A 21,405-nucleotide genomic window follows, 5' to 3' on the forward strand; every position below is an offset into this window, starting at 1 on the left:
GAGTAATTAAACAAAAGACTACAAAGAGACACATAACGACCACAAAGAGAGAAGAAACTACAAACAGATACAGAACAACCACAAAAATTAACAAGACGTCCACAAAGAGACGCAAAAGAACTACACACAGTTGTAAAACAAGCACATAGAAACACCAAACGACCACAAAGAAACGCAAAATAAGAGCAAAACCAACCATAAAGAGAGGCAAAATGACCACAGAGAAACACAAAATGTTCACAAAAAGATGCATAAGAATTACAAAAACATGCAAAACAACCACAAAGACACTCAAAACTACAACAATGAGACACCAAAAAACCTAAAAAAAGGAGTTGTTTTGTGTCTCTTTCAGCCTGGGTGTTTTGCTGCTTTTTAGGAGAGGTGAGGGGCCTTTCACATGTCCGTGCCCAGGGGCCAATGCCTCACACTGTCCATGAACTGAAGTACCTCTAAAATATAGAAGATCCAGTCTATCAGGTGTGAAAACCAAACCTAAACCTGCTATTTTCCTTTTGTACCGTTGATGGTTTTGGAGGTACAGAACACAACGCTCACAATAAACGTCTATGAACTCCATCATTAAACCACTGACCTCCAGCAGGAACTTCTCAGCCTCTGATGCTCTTCCAGCAGCAACACACTGAAAAGTAGCATTTTGCCCAGCATTGACCTCCTCATCTCCGAGCCTGGAGAAGTGCGGCGCCTTATCTAAAGAGACAGACAGAGAGAGAAACACAGTGAGATCAAAAGACCCCATTACCATTCAGTTCACAATGACAGTCAGTTACACAACATAACATTTTATCAAAGCTTTTTTTTCTTCTTTTCAAATACAGAAACAGGAATTTCAGGCTTCATCCAATGTTTGCCCATGAAAACGCAAAGCAGCAACAGTTTCTTTCATTTGAAGGTTTGAAGCAGCACTAAACCTAAACGACTTCCTATTCTAATTTTGCATTCAATTCATTGTGCTTTATTTGTTCCTTGAAAGTACTGATGCATATTAATGCGTATGACTTAATGTTAAAATTCCTTCATCCTTTAACTTACTATGTACTTCTTTTTTGATTGCTCATAGCAGTTTGCAAAAATGAATTCACAAATAAGGTTGCAGGAAAAAATAAAAATAAAGTTTGAGTTTATCTTTTCGCTTTTTTGGGGTATGTGTCGTCTTTGTGTTGACAGTGGAGGATAGAAGATGTTGCATTGCTTTCCACTTCCAGATTTTCCAGACACATCAGAACATATACTGTATATGCCCATGATAACATTGAAATGCATTTAAATAATAAAATAAAAAAGTGCAAACATACTGTTTGAATAAGACAAAAAGTGTGTAAATAAGTTGAGAGGGTCACACACTGTGAGCAAGATGAGAATAGAGGCGATATGAGCAGATTGTGGGAGTGAATCTGCAGAAGGAAAGCCACAGAGCAAGCATCAGTACTCCACATCTCGACTAATAATGTCCCAGCATGCTGAGCGAAGCTGCCAATGAGTCAGTGTGTGGGAGTAGCCCTCTCACCCAACTCCGGAATTAACAATAGTGCAGTGAGAACCGGACCCCTGCAGAGGCAAATCACTGGGTAAAACGCTGGCAGCACTGCCTACAATCCCTGAGAAATGGGGTAGGACAAGTCGACATGTCACTCTGGATGACTGACAGGGAGAGGTGGCAGAGCAACAGTGAAGCTCATGTTTGGGTCTCACACATCTCCTGCTTGGTTTTGCATAACATTATGTTGCTATCTAGGAAGAGGGCTGGGGGACAGAGTGTTGATCTTGTTTGTGTACAGTAAGTGGTTAGGGGAGAGCGCTCGCATCTGCACCCTACAGGTGGCCACGTTTCCTTTGAGTGACTCTCTCCCTCCTTTATTCATAATTCATGCCTGAGAGCCAAACATAAACAAACAGCGAAATGAGTGTGAATGGAAAAAGAAAAAGTCCCCACAGTTGGCAATAACTGCTGTGTTGTACAGCAAAATGTGTCAGATTTTATCCACAGGACTCTTTAGCCTGATAAATATTTCAGTGGAGTGTAACACTGATTTCAGAGTCAAAGACTAAGACTCAAAAAGAAAAGCCAACCATGTTTCAACCAGAATTTACAAAAAGGAACTTGTTGAGCTTATTTCTTTTTTATTTAATTGTATATTTTGTTTACTATGGCGACACTTCCCTTCGAGTTTTCACTCCGTCTTCCTCCCTCGCACTGTTAGCTGCCAAGGAATGCAGGCTGGCCATGTGCCACATCCTAAGGCATGTTCAGGTCTTGATGAGAGTCTTAATTATTTAATGGCCACAGTGGGAGCATTCAGGAGATGCCATCTGCTGTCTCGGAGGAGAAACAGGGTGACTGTACGCATACAGCACGGGTTCGACCAATCTCACAGCCGGTGTTCATTTTTTATTTTTTTTAATCGTTGGTGGTATCCTATGTGACATGACATCCCTGATAAGTCTCCAAACACTATTGTGATAACAGCAGGGGATATGTAAATAGATAATGCTAAATCCCTATGACAGAAACAATATCCATCAAGCTTGTGTCAGTAATATACGTCAGTTGAAAGCAGTGTGGACCAATGTTTAATGCGCTTTGAGCCCTCCTGTTCAGCAGTGCACGCCACGGAGTGTGACACTAAAAGACTTTGTCCAGGTATTAAGGGACTTAGTGAATATGTTTTACACAAGGTCCTCAGGGGATAACAACACATAGAACCGCCACCCTCACTGACACAAAAAGAGCTCCGCTGCTGGGAGCCATTGGTGACAAAAAAAAAACACCCTGAACATTCTCATAAAGCTTTGAAATGCAGTGCTTGATGGGGGGAAAACCCCCTCTGTGCACAGTGACTTATGACGACTAAGCTACGCCACACTTCCAGTCAGGCCAGGGCACATGAAAGCTTTCAGAGAGAGAGAGAGAGAGAGAGAGAGAGAGAGAGAGAGAGAGAGAGAGAGAGAATTAAAGATTTCAGAGATTAACAAACACATTTGGCTGTCAAACAAGGCTGGAGGCAGGAACGGCAGGTGTGTTTTCAGGAGGGGAGTGTTGGCATTTGGGTGTCACAGTGTTTTAATAGCACTTCTGTTGTCACTGGGCGCCTCAGGACAACCTGCAATTCTAATATAAAAAGGTCGATCAGCAATCACTCTTCTCCGCATCCGATTGAAATACATATTTCCCTCAAAACCACTAAACTTTTTTTATCCCTCCAGCACCTCCTGTAATTGCAATTCATTGTCAGAAGTGGCACTTACAGCAGGGGTAGTTGAGCACCATGATGTCATCTATGGCAATGTAGCCTCGCTGCTCTCTGGAAACCGTTGCCTCAATCAGTACCTGCGAAAGTGAAGTGAACGTGAATACGTGATGAACAGTGTAATTCACAAGTTTAATTCATAACCACAACAGCTAAAGCACACACTTGCCATTAACTTAATGCTCTCAAAGCTGAAGTGTACAAGCACTTTTCTGAAGAACATTGAGGGGCTGTGTGAATTCCAATGCTCGCGTCCCGCTTTCGGTGACAGACACATTATTTACAAACAAGCCCATCGCCACATGGCTGCACATCTGCTGACCCAAAACAAAAAGCGAGACAATGTGAGAAACAAGAGAAAGACAGAAGCATAAAAATAGGGAGATGGATAAGTTTTGCCTCAGTCCGCAGGGCCAAGAGAAGTAATAGCTTTATCAGGAGACACACAATGTTGCGCCTGACTCACGAGCTCTATTCCACATTCAGGGCACAGGCTGCTGTGAAGCCATAACAGCAGATAATACAGCTTGCACAGGGCCACGAGACTCAAGGGAGGACAAAGCTCCATACCGTCCTATGGAACAATAAGCTGGATGAGCAGCAGGCTCTCATGAAACCTAATCAATATCAAATCACCATCCTCAGTAATAGTGAGAGAGTTATGAGACACAGGGGTGATGTTTGTTTTCACAGCACCAAGGACAGTCTTCCATGCACACGTTTGATCGAAGGCCGGCTTTGAGTTATTGTTTCTCATAATCCTCTGACCAAATGATTACAACATGGTTCCTATTACTGGGTCTTGATTTTTACTGGGGCCGCCACACACACACACACACACACACACACACACTATGTTATATCCTTGGAGCTACTTTAAATGTGTGTGTCTGGTGTCTGTGTTTACACACAGGCGGAGCTGAAATGGGTTATATAAGAGTGGAGCTCACACTTGTCAAAGTTATGTAACTGAATCAAGTTGTAGTAGCTTCACGAGTGACTTTTTGTGTTGCAGAATAAATACACTGAGGCTGGGTACCTGAAATGTCATACTGGCGTTTCAGTGCCAAAACCGAAAGAACATGTAAGTTAATACTTGACGCTGGAGAGAGTAGTTTGACCAAAAAATCTTAAGGTACTCCAAATAGCTTGTTCTAAAATTTTAACTGCATCCCATAATCTATCGCTGATAATGCAGTTTTCCTATTATCTTTCAAGGGAATATGATATGGTTGAGAGCTCTGGAAAAAAACTGTAAGTGGGCCGTAAAATACTTTTTGGGAGATTTTCAAAAAATGTTTCAAAACCTTGAGATGTGATTGAAAGTTCAGGAGAAAGCTAAAAAGTGAGCTAAGAATTTTTTTTATTTTTTTTTTGATATAGTATTGTATTGTATATAAGTTATAGTACCTTCCAACCAATGTTAATCTGTGTTATACAGCAACTGCATGACACGTATGACAGTATCAAACATCTAATGCCAACTTTTGACATCGAACCATTTTTACATGTTGCTGAAGACTCAAAAAGTAGAAAGATACCCAAAAGACACCCAGCTTATCTTCACCACCACAATCTGCTTGTGTTTGGAAACCTCATTCAAGAATCACAATAACATCTCCGTGACCTCTGGCCCTAATTCCAGCTTCCCCTCCCTAGAACACGTGTGATTACAGCAGAAATTGGTGTGACAACATCCCAGGCCATGCATGACCCCTAAAAGCACCTGCATCGACACATCATGATGAGAAGTGGGGAGATTGGGGTCAGAGAAAAGACTCCTGACAGAAAGAGATGCCGAAAGCCAGGCATGCAGAGAGAAGAGAGGGGAGGCTAGACGGTTGACAGAGGGAGGGGTGAGAAGGAAGCAGGAGGAAAGGTCCTGGCTGCTGGGTCTCACTGTTGGAGAGTGACCCTGCTCCGCCTATAACTGGCTGCTCTCCTCCGGCTCAGGGAGGAACACTCAGGCTAATCTTCTTCTGCCACAGTCAATTTTCCTGTTTGTTCCCAGACACCAATGAAACCTGAGCCGGAAAAGGCCACCGCTCTTAAAACGGGAAAATTAACATTTCCTCTTTTCATCATTTCCACTCTCCCCCTGTTTCAAGTGGTCTATTTTCTTTAAAAGCCTGTGCGGGATCCTCTTCGCTCATTTCACTCTTCCTATCCTTCAATTTTTCATTGTCGTGCTTTATTTCTTTCGCTGTCCATCTTTTTCCCTTGCCGCCTTCCCTCCCTCCTTCCCTTCTATTCTGCAGCTGCCTAAACCTACAATATGTTGACCTGAATTAGCTGCGTAAGCACACACCGCCATGCCATCAGACTAACATCCAAATTAGCCAGAAACACTGATTAGGCTTAATGGTATACACAGAAGAGAGAAAATTGTCTTGAAAGTCTAATTGAAGGTGCTATTACTCTCTGCTGAGCTAAAACACTCAATAACAGATTGATTACTGGTTAATCCTCACTCTTCTTAGCCATTAGGATAGGAGGTTATTAAGAGGGAGACATTCAGAGCATTTGTTTCAATAAACAACCTTCCCAGATTTTTATTGAAAGCCACTTTCCCGAAGAAACCTTCTATATACGCCTGTACTTTATTCTAATGAATGGCTACTTTACTTCCAAAAGATATAAAAATGCAGGAACTGTCTTCTGAAGAAAAATATAAAAGCGGGACACGCAGTGATTTATGACTGATATAAAATGCACATTAGGAGAACATATTACATTACCCTGCATTATTGGCTTTTAGAAGCAATTGTTATGTATACAAATCAAGAGATGATTTATCCGGCCCTATAAACAAGCTTCTACCGTTCCCACTCCGGTCAAGAGACACCATTAGACACAGGGCTTTTACTCACCATTAGACACAATCATATATAAATAACTTCTTAAATATTCACAGACAAAAGGTCGCATGCTGAAGTAAATCTGTTCAGGTGGAAAATGCCAAAGGATAACAGCCCGTGTCCGACAATATGGTTTAAATCGTAGAGTCTCAATTTGCTCTCCACAGTATTTCACAGAAGTCTTTTCCATCGCCAAAGGCTCATCTGGCACCAATCATCAGGCTGAAGTAACGAAAATAGGAGATATTATGAGACAAAGCTGAGACGGGAGGATTCTCATTCACAAGTCTTTGATGACCACTATCCAACTTGTTCCTTTTCCTTAAAGGAATTAGTCTAATAAGGAAACAAGATGGAATCGTGGGAAACATTATGAAGTGGGCTACTGTGGTTTAAGAGGTCAAGCTAAACAGGCACACAACGTGATAATCAAATATATGCACCTACAATGTTTGTTTGTCTTGAAGATATTCAAAATGTTAGAAAATATTCACATTCTTCCCGAGATCTGGATGAGAAGATCGATACCACTCTCATGTGTCATTTGTTAAGTTCAGAACTGGTTAGCCTAGCCTAGCCTAGCTTAGCTTAGCATAGAAGCAGGTGGAAACAGCTAGCCAGACTCTGTCCAAGGGTAAAACAAAAACAACAAACAAACAGCACCTCTAAAACTCACTTATTAACACATTGTATCTCCTTTATAAAAAATACATCACCACACTAGGAGTTATGTGCTGGACTATTTCTTGGCAGAGCGCAGTGACTTCCTGAAGGCTTGCCATCATTGTGGGGGTACCAGACAGTGGATGTTGAATGTATCAATGTGCATTTGACATGACGTGAGTATGGTATTAAGATCACACCTATTCTAAAAACACCTTCAACAGGGAGGGTGTAGTTAAAGAGGGGATGGATAATATATTATACGCAATATCAACAAGTGCAAAAAATTAAAGCAAGGCAGAAGAAAAGCAGGTCTGAAGAAGATTCTGACATTTGGAAGGAGACGAAGTGAGAGAAGAAAGTGAGAGACAGTAAAGAGGGGAGGGGGACATGTCTCCTGCTGGAGCTGGCAGTCTTGGAGGCCTAGATAACATCTTTAATATTTGATAACAAGGTTCTCCAGCTATTGCAATGTACGCCAGACCAACACAAACATCTTCAATCGAGATATCTCAAGGTGATCTTGTTCTGTTCGATTTTCACCCCCAAAATACATTGCACTCCAAATTCCAATTTCACAACTGTGATAGGAGAAACTGATGCAGGTGTAATCCTTCTTCAATGCTTAATACTGACATATTAATTATGTGTTTTGGTGACTACAAGAGAACTGCTTTGACTGTTTTTAATTACATTCCACGGTGACTTTTTCAAAACAGCAAACAGTATCTTACATGTGCTGTAAACAAGGTATATCATTACAATGTAAACCATGAAATGAGCAACCTTGATAGTCATCTTACATCTATATATGTGCAGTACAAAAGGCTAAACTGACATTTTGTATCCCTGTGCTGAAGCCAAGGAACTGGGAGCTCTAATATGACCTGAAATCGAATAAGACGGAAAAACCTGCGGATTTGAAAGCCCTCTCTGGAATGATGTGTGTTCTCCTGGGATTTATTTTACCCAAGAGACAAAGATAAGAAGTGCCTCTGCTTCAAACGAGTGCTTTACTAGTTTAATGACATGGTAAATCTGCCTACCTATCACTTAAAATCCAAAGTGATTGTGTATTAGACATGCTATGAAGCTAATATAACCCATACCCTTTACTATTTAAAGTCACACAAGCTGCAGCTAACGTGCTTTAGAGCTAACAGTCTCGGGTGAATTTCAAGAGACCTGTGTTGAAGAAAACCAGTGTAACAATGTCCCATAGCCCTCCTTCTTGTTCTTCTGTTTTTATTGCACTGTTGACGGTTAACAACAGAGGATAGCATTAAGATGCTGTGAAAGAAAATACCCAGCCTTACACCTCCACATATACCTTCTTCTGTTTTGTCTGTTCAAAAGAGAGCAGTGACGTGTGGTAAGGCAAGACCTTGTGTCATTGCACAGTGATGAGCTCTTTGACTGCAGAGGGATTAGCAATGTAAGCTGTGGTATGTGTGACTTTGAGGGGGCAGTTTGTTTTGGTCTCTTTGTGCTGAGAAGCAAGCTCAGTAGAGTTAAAGTCAAATGTGAAATGAGAGAGAAAGCAAAGAGGAAAATGCTTTGATTGCTTACATGAAGATACATTTTTCTCTACCTGTGCCAAAACCTGCTGACCAAATCCCCCAATTTTATTCCAATACATTTGAACACTGTGTTTTCCCACACATGAGATAAAAGTGAGGTTGTTCAAGACATTCTATTAAAAGGCTGTACTGTCAATACTAATTTAGGTGTACTGTTTGTCCTGTCTTCCTCCTCATACGCCCTTTATAAACCTCCTTCTCCTAACTGCAGCCTCTCATCGGGGGCCGCGGAACAATTCTGACTCACCTACTGGCCGTCATTGTTTACTGGGATGCTTACAGAACAAGAAAGTGCACAATTCCACTGGGTAAAGATGAAGGGGAGGTTGAGGAGAACAGAACTGGTATAAGTACACAGGTACATTCAGTAGTAGTAGACAGAAAAAGAGAAGGCAGGTTAAAACATATTGTATTGGTGAAGTATCTGTCCTGATGTAGTGATACTATAACAGAATAGTGGTTCAGGCTGTTTTATAACAGAGAGATCTCAGCTCAGCACACTAACTGCATCCATCAGCAAAAAACACTCGACCATTTCCGGCTCACTCATTGTTAAACATTCATCATAAGAGAGACAGCTATTTAATACATTTAATTGGAGTGCTGTAAAAGTAATGATTCACAATGAAAATGCCATGAAAATAAAAGAACTGACAGTGAGAACCTCGTTATTTTTGTTGCACCATTGAGCTAATGAACAGTTTTACTGGCAGGGGTCCTTGCTGGCTTGTTTATGAGGGGCAAAGCTCAGGAGAAGGTGTGACTTGGCAGTAGCATTGATTAGTGCAGCTCACAATCCTCTCGTGTGCTGATTTGTAGCTAGAAAGATGAGTTTTTTTATTTAATTTTTTCAAAGGTATTTCTAAAAGGCCAAGGGTCCCTTAGGATTATGTTGTCTGCATTTCAATGAAATATAAGCATTCCTGGTAATACACTTATTCACTTTCTTGTCAAGACTTACAGTAAAAGAGAATCAATCAAGTGTATTTATAAAGCACATTTAAAAAACAACCCACGTGGATCAAAGTGCTATACAGACCAGAGCAGGTAGCTAGAATCACAGATGAAAGAAACACAGATGTAAACATCCAGATCGATGGCATCCTCATGTCTGTACGCTAGATATGAAGTGAGAGCCGGGAGGCGATTAGCTGAGCGTAGCATAGTGACTGGAAACGGGAAAACAACAAACCTGTCTCTGTCCAAAAGGTAACAAAAGGAAATCCAGCACCTAAAGCTGGTATGTGAATCAAATCAACACGTTGTATCTAGTTTGTTTAAATTTGTACAAAAACATCTGCCTGTCAACCTCACGGTGACCACCAACGTCCAGGAAGTCACTGCTTCCAGACAAGAAATAGTCCAGCTAATAACTCTGTTATTAGCTGGACTGTTATAACTCTGTAAGGATTAAATACATTTGATAAAATGAATGAGCTTTAGAGGTGCTGTTAGGCTAGTCTTAATGCTAAGCTGTGCTAAAAAATGTCTGGCACTATAGCGTGCAGATATGAGTGATATCAATCTTTTCATCTAACTCGCAGCAATAAAGCAAATCAGCATATTCTCCAAAATGTCTGACTTTTTCCTTTCACAACAAATCCCATGAGGCTTTGACAGCGTACCAGTGGTTGAGACAAAATAATTTCCATTGTACTTTGGTCGAAGTGCCACGGTGTTTAAATATTCTTCTAACGTGTTTGTGCGTGTTTCTGTATGTATATTGCATCTCTGATCTCATTTTAAGATCATGTGACGTTGGTAGAACAGTGCCAGCCTACATCTAGCACTCTGTTTATACAAAGGACTCTCTTTTCTTTTACATAGCGAAGGTCAGATCTTGCAGAGCAGAATAGAATTTAATTAAGTTGGGGGGGGGGGGGATTGACAGTTCTTGATAAAATGCACAGTAGTCAACTTAATTGCTTTTTGACAGCTCTGCAGCGTTTGCAGGAAAAATAAATTGGATTAATAGATGGATATCCCTCGTGCTCACCTGACTATGCCATCTACAGACCACAGCACATCAGGCACCAACAATAGATGCCAGTCAATGTCTGTTTACTACAAGTAGGCAGTGACATGTCGTGCAAATTGTTGGAGTCGGCTGAATACACAGTACACAGGCCTCAGTGGGGGAAATCTCCACCAGGCATGCCCACAAGAGAACTAGCTAGGGCCCTCGAGCACTGACGTTAGCTAGATTCCCTTGTGAATCCATGCTAATTAAATTGCAAATGCAAGTAATTAACACCAGATTCACCTCGAGGCTAAAATGAGTGGTGATCAACAGAGCTTTACTGTGTACCATTTTTCATCTGAGCAAGATGTCGGTACATGGGTCTGCAGATCTTAATCACAGAAATGAAAAATCTCTTGACTGTTAAACTCCTCAGTGTCAGAGGAGCATCTTGTTTCATTAACACATCATGAGATCAAGGACCCATTAGTCAATTCATCACATGTAAGAGTACAGAATCTCAACCTGGGAGTGACGGCGTTTGTACCTGGTATTCATTAGGCCAGAAGGTGCTGACTGCCAGCTCAACCTGGTGCCACTGCTTGGCATGAGACCCCGATATGTTCCAAACCGCACTGCCGAGTGGACCCCCGTTGACTCGAACGTACGCCCGCAGGGCCCCCGGGCTGTGGCCATCACGACTGTACAGGAAGTAACTGAACTGGACGCAGTGCGTGTCATTTTCACTCAGCGTCTGCAGCAGCAGCTGAGCACGATGACCCACGACATGCTGGGAAGAGTTCACCAACATATAGGATCCTGGAAGGAACACAAGAAATGCATCAGTTAATTTTAGTATTCCAACTTAATGGGTAATAGCAACAGTTCGTCACTTCTATGAGTCAGAAACAGACGTCATCAACAAGTTGTGGCAAGTAAGCATACACACAAAAAGTTACCAAACAGCTTACATGCCTGCGGTGTTGAATCATCCTAAATTGGAAATTGAAAGCAGCCGAACAGACACTAGCACTGCGTCTGCAATGCCCGTCTATCCACAGGCAGTAATAACTTTTTGGTCGGTGTATTATTATTCAAGGTTTACAAAAAAAGTATTTGAGGCATTTTACTATTTATTTATTGTGTTGTTTCCTTTAAAAAATGAGAGCCAATAAAGAGAGACATGATGTACTATAAGTGTGCTCTATGCATTATGTAGTCAGGTTTACAGATCTGAAAGGGACTGGAGGTAATAAATATACATTGATTATTACATGAATCAGTTAATAATTTAACCTCAAGTTAAACTTGAGTAACAGAAAATGACAAATGTACAAATGTATTCAGAATGAGTATAGATTACTTACACCAGTCTTTATAGTGTGAATATGTCCATAGCACAGGTTTTCAATTGTTACTAGATTTACAGATAAATGTTGGCGGTTTGTATATGAGCCATTGAGGGATTTGTGTTAAGCTGACTCATATGAAACAAGGCAAACTTGTCACAAAGGAACAAATCTGCAGTTAACCACTCTAAGCAGGGTGAATCCACCAGAAGGAAAAATGAAGGTATTCTTCCCCAACTCATTGTGTAATGTGTATGCGGTTGATAACCGCAAAAGAATTGTGCCCTGTTGAATAGAAGGACACAATCTGTGCTGGCGAAGGCACTCGTGAATACTGGAGGGAGACACAGAGAACAAGTGAGAGATGGAAGCAAAAGCAGACAGACTCAGCGAGAGAAAGTTTTTCCCTCTGCAAGGTGACGTCGAGGTAGGAAACAAAATTCACAACCTCCCCCCCAAAGCCTCCTCTAATCAGGATAACATAACCCCATTGCCTTTTGCCTAGCATCTGTCCCGCCTTGAGTCTGTGCCCGCTAACGTGATTAGCACAACAATGTTGGGAGACCTTCCTGTGTACTCACATAATCAAGCCCGTTGTCTTTGTACGCCAAGGTCTTTCTGTTCTGTCAGAAATGAGCCCGAGAGAGCAGACAGACACAGCCTTGGCGCCAGGTGTCCTGAAGACATTTATTCTCCACTCAGATGTGAATGCTGGATTGCCAGACAGATAATTCTAAACATCCCACACAGTGTGCGCCTCTCAACTGGGAAGCAGCCTCGACACACACTATACGCCGTAATGTTTTCACACCTTCCCAACAACTCACCATGCAAACACAAGTACAGCAGCACGAGTTATTAGTAGGGAACCTGTATATGCTTTCCAGGCACAAGAAAAAAAACTCGCTCTCGTCTTCCTCTCCATTGTGTGCAAAACAAGACAAGTGATCGAGTCGTCTGTTTCTTTGCCAGCACTACTGAGAAAGCACTAATTACCTCTTTAAGTGCAAATAAGACAAAGCACCTAAATCCACAGGCTGATGTTTTACATAATGAAAAGTAGATCAACAACCCTTAACCCCGCACTATAAAGGAAGTTTAACTGAGAAGCGCAGAGAAGTAGGGACGGTCATTAGCTGGAGGCTAGAGTAGCGGCCTTTTACTGCAAAGCCCTGTTGCCCTGCAGCCCACTGTCAACCGCCCCTGATTTGTGTCTCGTCCCGGCTGAGGATCTCTGCACTCTCATTTCGCATTGCTTAATTAGATCTTTCAGAATCTGTATCCTCTCCTGCACCCTCAAGGCTCCCGAGGGACTCATAAGATAATAGCAAAGGGCTGAAGTGCTTCAGCCGTGCTGTCCTCACTGCTGGTTATTTTCTGGACACGTGCCACTTGTTTCATATATATAGACATCATTAACACCTTTCTGTTGACTTTGCATTTACTATAATGTCACGTGGGGACACGTGAAGCAGTCATTCTGCCGCCCTCTAACCTCTTTTGAGATTCAAATCGAAGAGAGGTGAAGTCATATAATTAATAGGGTGCTGTATGTGACTGCATAATGATGTATGAAAATGAAAATGTCCATGAATTCAACATTGTGGCAAAATGAATTGAGGTCCTGGACACATTCTGTGCAGTAATCCTGATATGTTGTGAGATAATTAATGGCAGCCCGTTCAATATTGACATTATGCATCATTTTGGTTCATGTAATTTGGCAACGTGTTGCCTCTGGAGCAAACAACATGGTTTTTAAGAAATGTTTGTACCCAAGGAGTGAAAAAGTGTAATAAGTACAAAACTAACGAATTATTGGGAAGATAGTTTACCTTAATTAATTCAACAAATATTCCTACAAAGCATGTTTTATTTAATTAATAAATAAATAATCTTTGTATTCTTGGTTTCAATACATACATATTTTAGGAAAAGACATTTTTTTTCGAACTCTTTTGATGAACTGATGCAGTTTCTTAAAATGACAGAAAATATTAATGAATGTCCAAGGTTACATCTTGATATTCTTTGTTTTTGACGACCAACAAAAACGCTTCGGTATTTCATTTTTTGATATTTTCATGATACAAAACAGGTAAAAGCAGCAAATCTTCACATTTATTAAGAGACTGGACCTTCTTCGTTGAAGGACTAGTGAATATTAACCTTAAGGTCAGTCAATTTATCCCAACCTTGACATAGGGACACTCTGAATAACTATCTTCAAAAAAGCTGGGATGATTAAGAACGGGTTACCATGAAGAAAAGAAGAGGTCAAGGTGACTGTTGCTGACTTGCGTGCACCAAGTAATGACGTTCTACGACTTTCTACGAAAAGCACTCCTCAACTGAAAGTATTATTATTAATTCCATGATTGTGCACTTTGACTGTAACTTTCAGTATGTCATCAGCAATGGACTCCATAAGTTTGTCGTGTAGGAGAGTTCTGTGGCACTTAGTTCAATAACCCTCTTGTGTAACAGGTACATCAGTGTAACGGCAATACTCTGGGTAAAGACATTTAACTCTAAAGACAAGATATTGCTCAGATTGTTTTCTTTATATTTGCTTCTGAAACATACTTAGACAGCATTTATTATGATAAACCCTTTGACCTTATTCCTTTTAAAAATAATCTGCTGAGTGGCTTAAATAAATCTGAATATGATGTGACTGTGGAATGGAATACTCACTATAATTCACAATATTCACTGTATACCTTCTAAGGATGGTATTTTTTGGGGGAAATTATTTACTGCATATTTAATAACTTAGCAGCTCTCATCAATGTCACTAAAACGGGCTTGCTGCTGGTTCTGGACACGTCTGCTTGATTGAATCTCCACCTTTGATGTGGTGGACCACTCTTTTTGAGTTGCCAGTACAGAAAAATAGCTCGGCTGGGCTTGCTACTATGCTAGCAGAAGCTTTTCAGTCGTCAAGACGTTTTTCCACATCTGCCTCCCTCGCCTGTGGTGTTACCCCAGAGTCAATGTTAGGGCCACTGCTATTTTCTGTCCAAATGCATATACATCTTTTCATAGACTAATGTTCTTGTGCCATTTATTATCAAATATAAAACAACCTGATAATACTTTTCCTCTAATTCCTTTGTTTTGAACATCAAGTCACTTAAGTCGTATATTCCTGCTTGCTCAAGCTGAGGGCCAAAGCCAAAATTGAATTTCTTGGTTTTAATACCTACATAATGTAGAATTAGAAAATGTTTCTGTCAAATGTTCTATATAGGGCTGCAACTATTTTGATTATGTAATTTATTGTGTAGTTAACAAAATTAAATAAAAAAAGTCCAAGGTGACTTCTTAATATTGTTTGTTTTGTTAGAACAACATTTGCCATTTTCTCACAGATTTGCATGAAGTCATCCATGCTCTCATATCTCAACAGTGCAACTAATGAAGGCTTCAGCCCAATGAAAACCGCCCACCTCTAACTTATTCAAAATGTAGATAGAGGACAAGAAGACAGCCACCCCACCACCCTTGCCTCCTAATGTAAGTTTTAGAATTGATTTTAAGATGTGACTGATAACTTTTAACACTCTACATGGTCAGACTCCCAGCTACATGATAGATATGTCAATCCCACAAGAGTCGCAGGGCAGCCTAAGATAGAGGTCTTCTGGTTGTTCTAACAAATTGCCTGATTACCAAGAGCGGCCTTTTCAATCACAGACCCTAAGGTTTAAAACTAGATACATGGGCACATCAGGCTAAAACCAAAACAATCTGTCTGATTGTTCTCCTGGATTTATTAGGTCACTGTCTTTGTGTAGCAAGCTGGTATTGTTGTTTTATTTGTCATATTTGTAATCTTATCATATTTTCATTGTTTTGCTTCCTCTTCTGTTTTTCATGTAAATATCTTTGTATGTTTACATTCTCATTGAAAGGTAAATGCTGGAAAATAAATGTAAACTAAATCAGATCAAGCTTTAGTGTTTAGAGCCACCGTGCATGCCCCCCACACCACAAGCACCTTTCATAAATGATCCTCCAAAGCGCCATGAAATCTGATAAAGTTCCTTCCATCCATCCATTGAGGCCCCTCCCAAGGGCAAAAGAACATCCATAACAAGATTAGGACTGATCCAGCACATCATAATTCATAAGGAGCACGGCTGGACTACAACCTGGTCACAGGCTGTCGGTGACACTATCTGTGGCAAGCCACAACAGATCACAAAGGTAGAGGAGGGCCATAAACAGAGGGTGGGGTTTGACTTGTGCCGCATTGATAGATTAAGTGAGGTCACAAACAAAGACGCAGAGTTGTTAACATAGGAGATGTGAAAATAAAACAGGGGAAACGATATGAAAGCAGAAGGCTAACGCATCATTTTCTATTAATTTTCCTCCTGTGTAGAATGTACAGAGCCTTTCTCTGTATGACCCATTCAGATAAACCTTGTTCCTATGGCATCCAAGGCCAGAATCCAAGACATCTCAGAGAGAGCAGAGAGAGAGCAGAGGTCTGAATATACGGGGATCAATGGCTGTGTTAGGCTTTAAGAGGCGCCCTTGCTGCTGCTTGCCGTATTATTACATGCCAGCTCTCAGCACATTGGCCTTGATGCTCGTCTTTTCACCACGCGCCTTCATTCTGCCCTGCACTTTGTTCTGAGAAGGTCATGTGGGATTTCAGACTCAATCTCTAAGGTTCTGATGTCCCAAAACTGTCTGTTTATTTGCTGCTGTCCGCAATAACCTTCAGCACAAATAAATGGGTAAATAAATAAATAAAGCAGAGCTCTGGCCATTGCCCTGAAAGGCACATTAGTGTTGTCATTTCCCTGATGTTTGGTCTCCCTCTGGAAAAACCGGCTCACAAATGTAAAATTGCCTCATCGTGTAGTGAAATTGGTCACGGAGCAATAAGAGCTCTCAGTGGAAGACGCTGCAATCACAGACATAAACACCTTCTCGCTAACATCAGACGTTAATGTGTTTACTTTCCATCACTGTACAAAGCGAATGACTAAAAAAATGATTATTTGCTGTGTTTCTTTGCCTGTCTGACCTAATAGATAATTTAAGGAAAGCCTGGAGGTATGTTTAAAAACATAAACAGAAGACTGGATAAAAAGAAACCCGTTGAGAGGAGGGACAAGCTTCCTTCCTAATGGAAGAACTCACACAGGGACAGTGCAATAACAAGACATCACACCGGCTTAATCGACTTATCACAATGACACACAATGACAGCGTTCCTACTGGGAATCTGAGGCTGACCTTATACTCCAAAAGAAATCAGCAGAACAGTTTTCTCTCAACATCAGCAGTCATTTTGCTGGCGGATTTTCTTAGCTGCAGCTAGCTGGTTTACCAAGCCAACGTTAGCACCATGAGACACTTTTGCTGATGTGTTTTTGGTTTTGGAAAGACTGAAACTGTAAATGACTCCCTTATAACAACGCCCGGCACGTCGCCTCAACATGTCAAGAAATCCACAACTTGACAGCGCTGCCGTGCCTTGTTACCGTTGCTAAGCTATGACTGGACAATCACTATTAGGGGGAGGAGTTTAGCAACCGGTCAATCCTGTGATGTTACAAAGGCTGACATTAATCAAACATTTTCTGAACCAAAATTTAACAGATCACAAGTCTGCACACACACACACACACACACACACACACACACCATAATGCTAGACAAGTGAGAACATTGACGTTGACTGCATAGGACCCTTGTCCATTGCAGCTGGATCAATAGAGCACCCTGCAGCTTTGCATACGGGCATGAAGGACTGACAGGTTTTCCATTCTCAAGGCTGACACACCACCTGAGGAGCGTGACCTAATCTCATTTTCACACCCTCACTCATACTATCATTCACAGCTCCACCTCCGTCATACTCGTTCTCTCCCATTCAAATCATTTTTCATTATCATCGCCGTCATCCATCAAGCAGATTTTCTCCCCTGCAACCTTAAAATATTCAAAGTGTAGAATAGGTATTGACATTTTCTATTCTTTGAAACTATCCCGCCCCTCTGGCTCTGGTATTTCTTATTGACCAGAGATCAATTTCAAATGACATCTCCTCAGTCATTTATTTCTAACCGTTAATAATGGAAGAGCGTTCACTTCATCAACTCGTCGTTTTTCATCTCTGCGCAGTCTGCCCTGACTGGACTTTAAAGCATTTTGAGACATCTACACACTATGTCCTCATTTTATGACTTCACTATTCTCCTAAGCTTTCATTTAAAATTGAAAAACAGACCAACAAGTGACAGAAAGGAAAATATTGAATTAGGCAGTGGGGCGCCACGAGGCACTCTTAACCTTTTACCAGTACGTTTCCTTTGTCTACAGTCCGAACAACCCATCCTCAATTTCTGCTTTTGTCTTATCATTTTAAGCCAGAGCTGCGACTGTTTTCTCTGCAGGACTGTATCGCCTCAAGTGGAGGGCCAGCAGACCATTACCAACGCCTCCGGGGACAGCCTGGTGCGCACAGGATAGAAATGGAGAGTGAGATAGAGTAGGGGGGGCCAGCTGAGGACTGATGTTTGAGCAGAAAATAAATTAAATACAAGTGGCGCTATTGTCGAAGTACCCTGTGCCTTCCAGCGTTTGAGAGAGATGAGGCCATGTCAGCAAGAGCTGTTGTCTTTTTTTTTTTCCAATGAGAGAGAGGGGAAAGAGGAAAGGTGCAATTTCTCAACAGTCTGCTTGCGTTGACCTTTTGAATTGTCCTCCAGGCTTTTCAGGATCAACTGGCAGATTTGCCCAGGAGAGAGGCGGATCAGTGGACACATGACAAAAGAGAGGAACGAAAGAAGGAAGTAATATGTACACTTTACCAGTCTGTTTGTCATCACCTAATACAACTTTCATAAAATACACATTAATTGGACTGTCAAAAAAAACATCAACCTCATTCACCACACACTGTACACAGATATAGACACTCAGTGGTTGTAGTATAGTATTACTGTAGTACTCTATACCGACCAGTAAATTGTGATTTTAGACACTGAGCATTATCATTTTGCGTCTGACTGACAGATGTTGCACAGCTGTAATTAGCATTGACTCATTGTTAGCGTAAGTAATGTGCATAGCATGACCGCTGCTTTTTTTTATTTCCATTGTGGGAATTTCTGAGGTAATTTATGTCGAGCATGAAATTCACACTCACAATTTGGACACACATAAAGTGGTGTACAGTTAGTGCACTTTATAATAAACCCACACAGTTGAGCTTCTAATTCACCTCACACACAAACTGCTGCACACAAAGGGCATACCTCTAATAGGATCGGATACTGTTACGAGTAACCACAACATTAATTGTGCAATGGCGGCCCAGGGGTCAAGGCACTGACCACAATGTCCTCGGTTTGATATGTTTTTAGAAACTCAATTTCGTGTATTCTTTCCGTGTCATGATATTGCTGGAGCACAAAGTATTTTTGATATTTTAAGACCGAGAGTACTCCAATCCTTAGTAAGTCATACTTTGTGTGGAAACTTTCAAAGAGCGATTGAAGGAAACTGACCTTCCAAATACCACACCAAGTGTGTTCACTGATTAGTTCTTCCTTAGTGCTTGAAAGTGTGCTAATCAGTAAAACCACCCACTGTAGTCCTGCATACTCTCAGCACTGCATGGTGCATGGTTGACCAACCGTGCTGTAGACTAAACCATATGCAAGTCCTAATAAGGACAGAGCATTTTGGAAATAGTGGAACTACTTATTTCTGTGTGTCAAGCCAAATCAACACAGAAATCACTCAGGATTAGCAAATACATTTCCTGTGCAGGCATAGGTGACTCTGCAGCACCAGCTTTCCATCCAAACCACAGACAGACAGACAGACAGACAGACAGACAGACAGAGAGACAGACAGAGAGAGACAGACAGACAGACAGACAGACAGACAGACAGACAGACAGACAGACAGACAGAGAGACTTTGCCCAGATTTTTACCATATTACTGAAATTAGCAACTCATTAAAAGAGATTAGTTCAGCTTTCCAAAAATGCAAATTAATAGAATAGTTGCAAATTTGTCTTTTAATGCATTCTGGATTCAGAAGACCTCCTCAAAACTGAGCTGTTAAGACACCGTTGAACTGTAACTTCAGCTTTGCTGATCGGTCCGAGAAGGGATTCGTGGGGCAGGTTCTGCAGCAGAGGCAGTTCAACTAGCAGCAAACAATGAGCCATAAACAGCTGTAATATTTGGTTAAATGAAGCACCTCAAAAAAACATTTCATCTCCCTATCCTCTTAGACACAAAATTGTCACGATTGTCACATTAATATCTTAAGTAACGGCCAAAGATTTGTTTTGTGAGGTCAAAGTGACCATTGAACACCATTCTAATCCGTTCAACCTTGAATGTAAGTGGCCGTTTGCGCCAAATTTGAAGACATTACCTCAAGGCGTTCCTGAGATGACCTTGACCTTTGACCTCCAAAATCGAATAGTTTCATCCTCGAGTCCAGGTGGATGTTTGTGCTAAATTTTTGGAAGTTCCTTCCAGGTGTTTCTGAGATATCGCGTCCACAACAATGGATCGGACGTACATAAGAGCGCAACTACAACCCAAGAACATCCTCCGTCTACAACCTGTTGCTGGCGCAAATATTGTTGATAGTTTGATTGAGTGTAGTGCAAAAAGGTTAACGAAGAGCTCCCAGTCTAAGCTTTACAGGAGCTTGCTACCTTTTGTTGCACAGTGCGCTCTATGACAGCATGAGCGCACACACGACAACCGGGATAAGGTCACCCCTGGCGGCTCTTCAGGTTGGTCAGAGATGTAATCAACCGTGTGTTCAGGCTATAACCTCTATAGCAGACAGACAAACTGGATAACCAAGAGGCCCTGATTAATTTTGTCTCCATTCAGTCTGTAAAAAAAAAAAAAAAGTTGCTCACCAATGAGCCATGCATCACCATTAGCAGTCTGGTCAAAGTGCATGCCCATACTGCTGTTCTGCAGAGTGAACATGTTATAGAGCCCTCCAGGCCAGCACTAAACTGTGTGTAGCCTATTGAAACTGGCATCATAAATTAACTGTATGATAATCAAAAGGGAAGTGTTTATAATTGAGAAATGGAAAGGCTATGGAGATGGCATTTTATTGCTCCAGTGGTTTTTCAGGAATCACCTGCAAATACCTTTTGTTTTGCATCTGTGCTATGCTGTTATAAGAATTTGACAAATTCTGGTTCAGATTTGGGAGCACACACTGGATAGCTGCCTCCCTTCTAGTACACACTGGAGGCCAGGAGAGCTGAGAAAATAACACACTCTAAACATGTGGAGAAAGAGGCTGGGACCTTGTTGTAGTCCTGCTGAGCTGTGGCTCCCGGGTGTTGCAGAAATCCATAAACCTCGCCCTTTAGCACTCAACATCACTTTATCAGCCCGTCATCACCCTCGGAGAACACATCACACAGCCCTGAAAGACATGCTTCCTCCCTATAGCACAATTAGCCCCGGAGCTTCCAAAACAGCAAATATAATATTGATAAGTGCTGCGCTTCACTGTGGTTCATAGGTCTTTTTATATCCCAATCCATCACGATCAATAGATAGGGTATTTTCTGCATCAGGTGAGGGAAATGCCATTTAGAAGTTTGGAATCTCCTGCCACACAAGCTTGATTTGGTACAGCCAGGTGGCAGACGGGACTTTCTTTATTCGGTGTCTGCATTATTAAAAAAAGAAAAACACCA

General features: G+C 41.4%; 1 protein-coding gene across 5 annotated transcripts in view; it reads right to left on the bottom strand.

Moving 5' to 3' along the window:
- Positions 1-21,405, bottom strand: part of ptprub (protein tyrosine phosphatase receptor type Ub) — a 141,021-nt gene that overhangs the window by 55,375 nt on the left and 64,241 nt on the right. For all 5 annotated transcript variants that reach the window (XM_076109507.1, XM_076109506.1, XM_076109503.1 and 2 more), the window contains exons 3-5: positions 10,878-11,149; positions 3,268-3,349; positions 596-711 (exon numbers count right to left, since the gene is read on the bottom strand). In XM_076109507.1, the coding sequence (XP_075965622.1) occupies positions 596-711; positions 3,268-3,349; positions 10,878-11,149 (470 nt within the window). The remainder of the gene's footprint in view (positions 1-595; positions 712-3,267; positions 3,350-10,877; positions 11,150-21,405) is intronic.

Source organism: Anarhichas minor, unplaced genomic scaffold (genome assembly GCF_050575085.1).
Source record: "Anarhichas minor isolate MPS153535 unplaced genomic scaffold, ASM5057508v1 ptg000041l, whole genome shotgun sequence".
Classification (NCBI taxonomy): domain Eukaryota; kingdom Metazoa; phylum Chordata; class Actinopteri; order Perciformes; family Anarhichadidae; genus Anarhichas; species Anarhichas minor.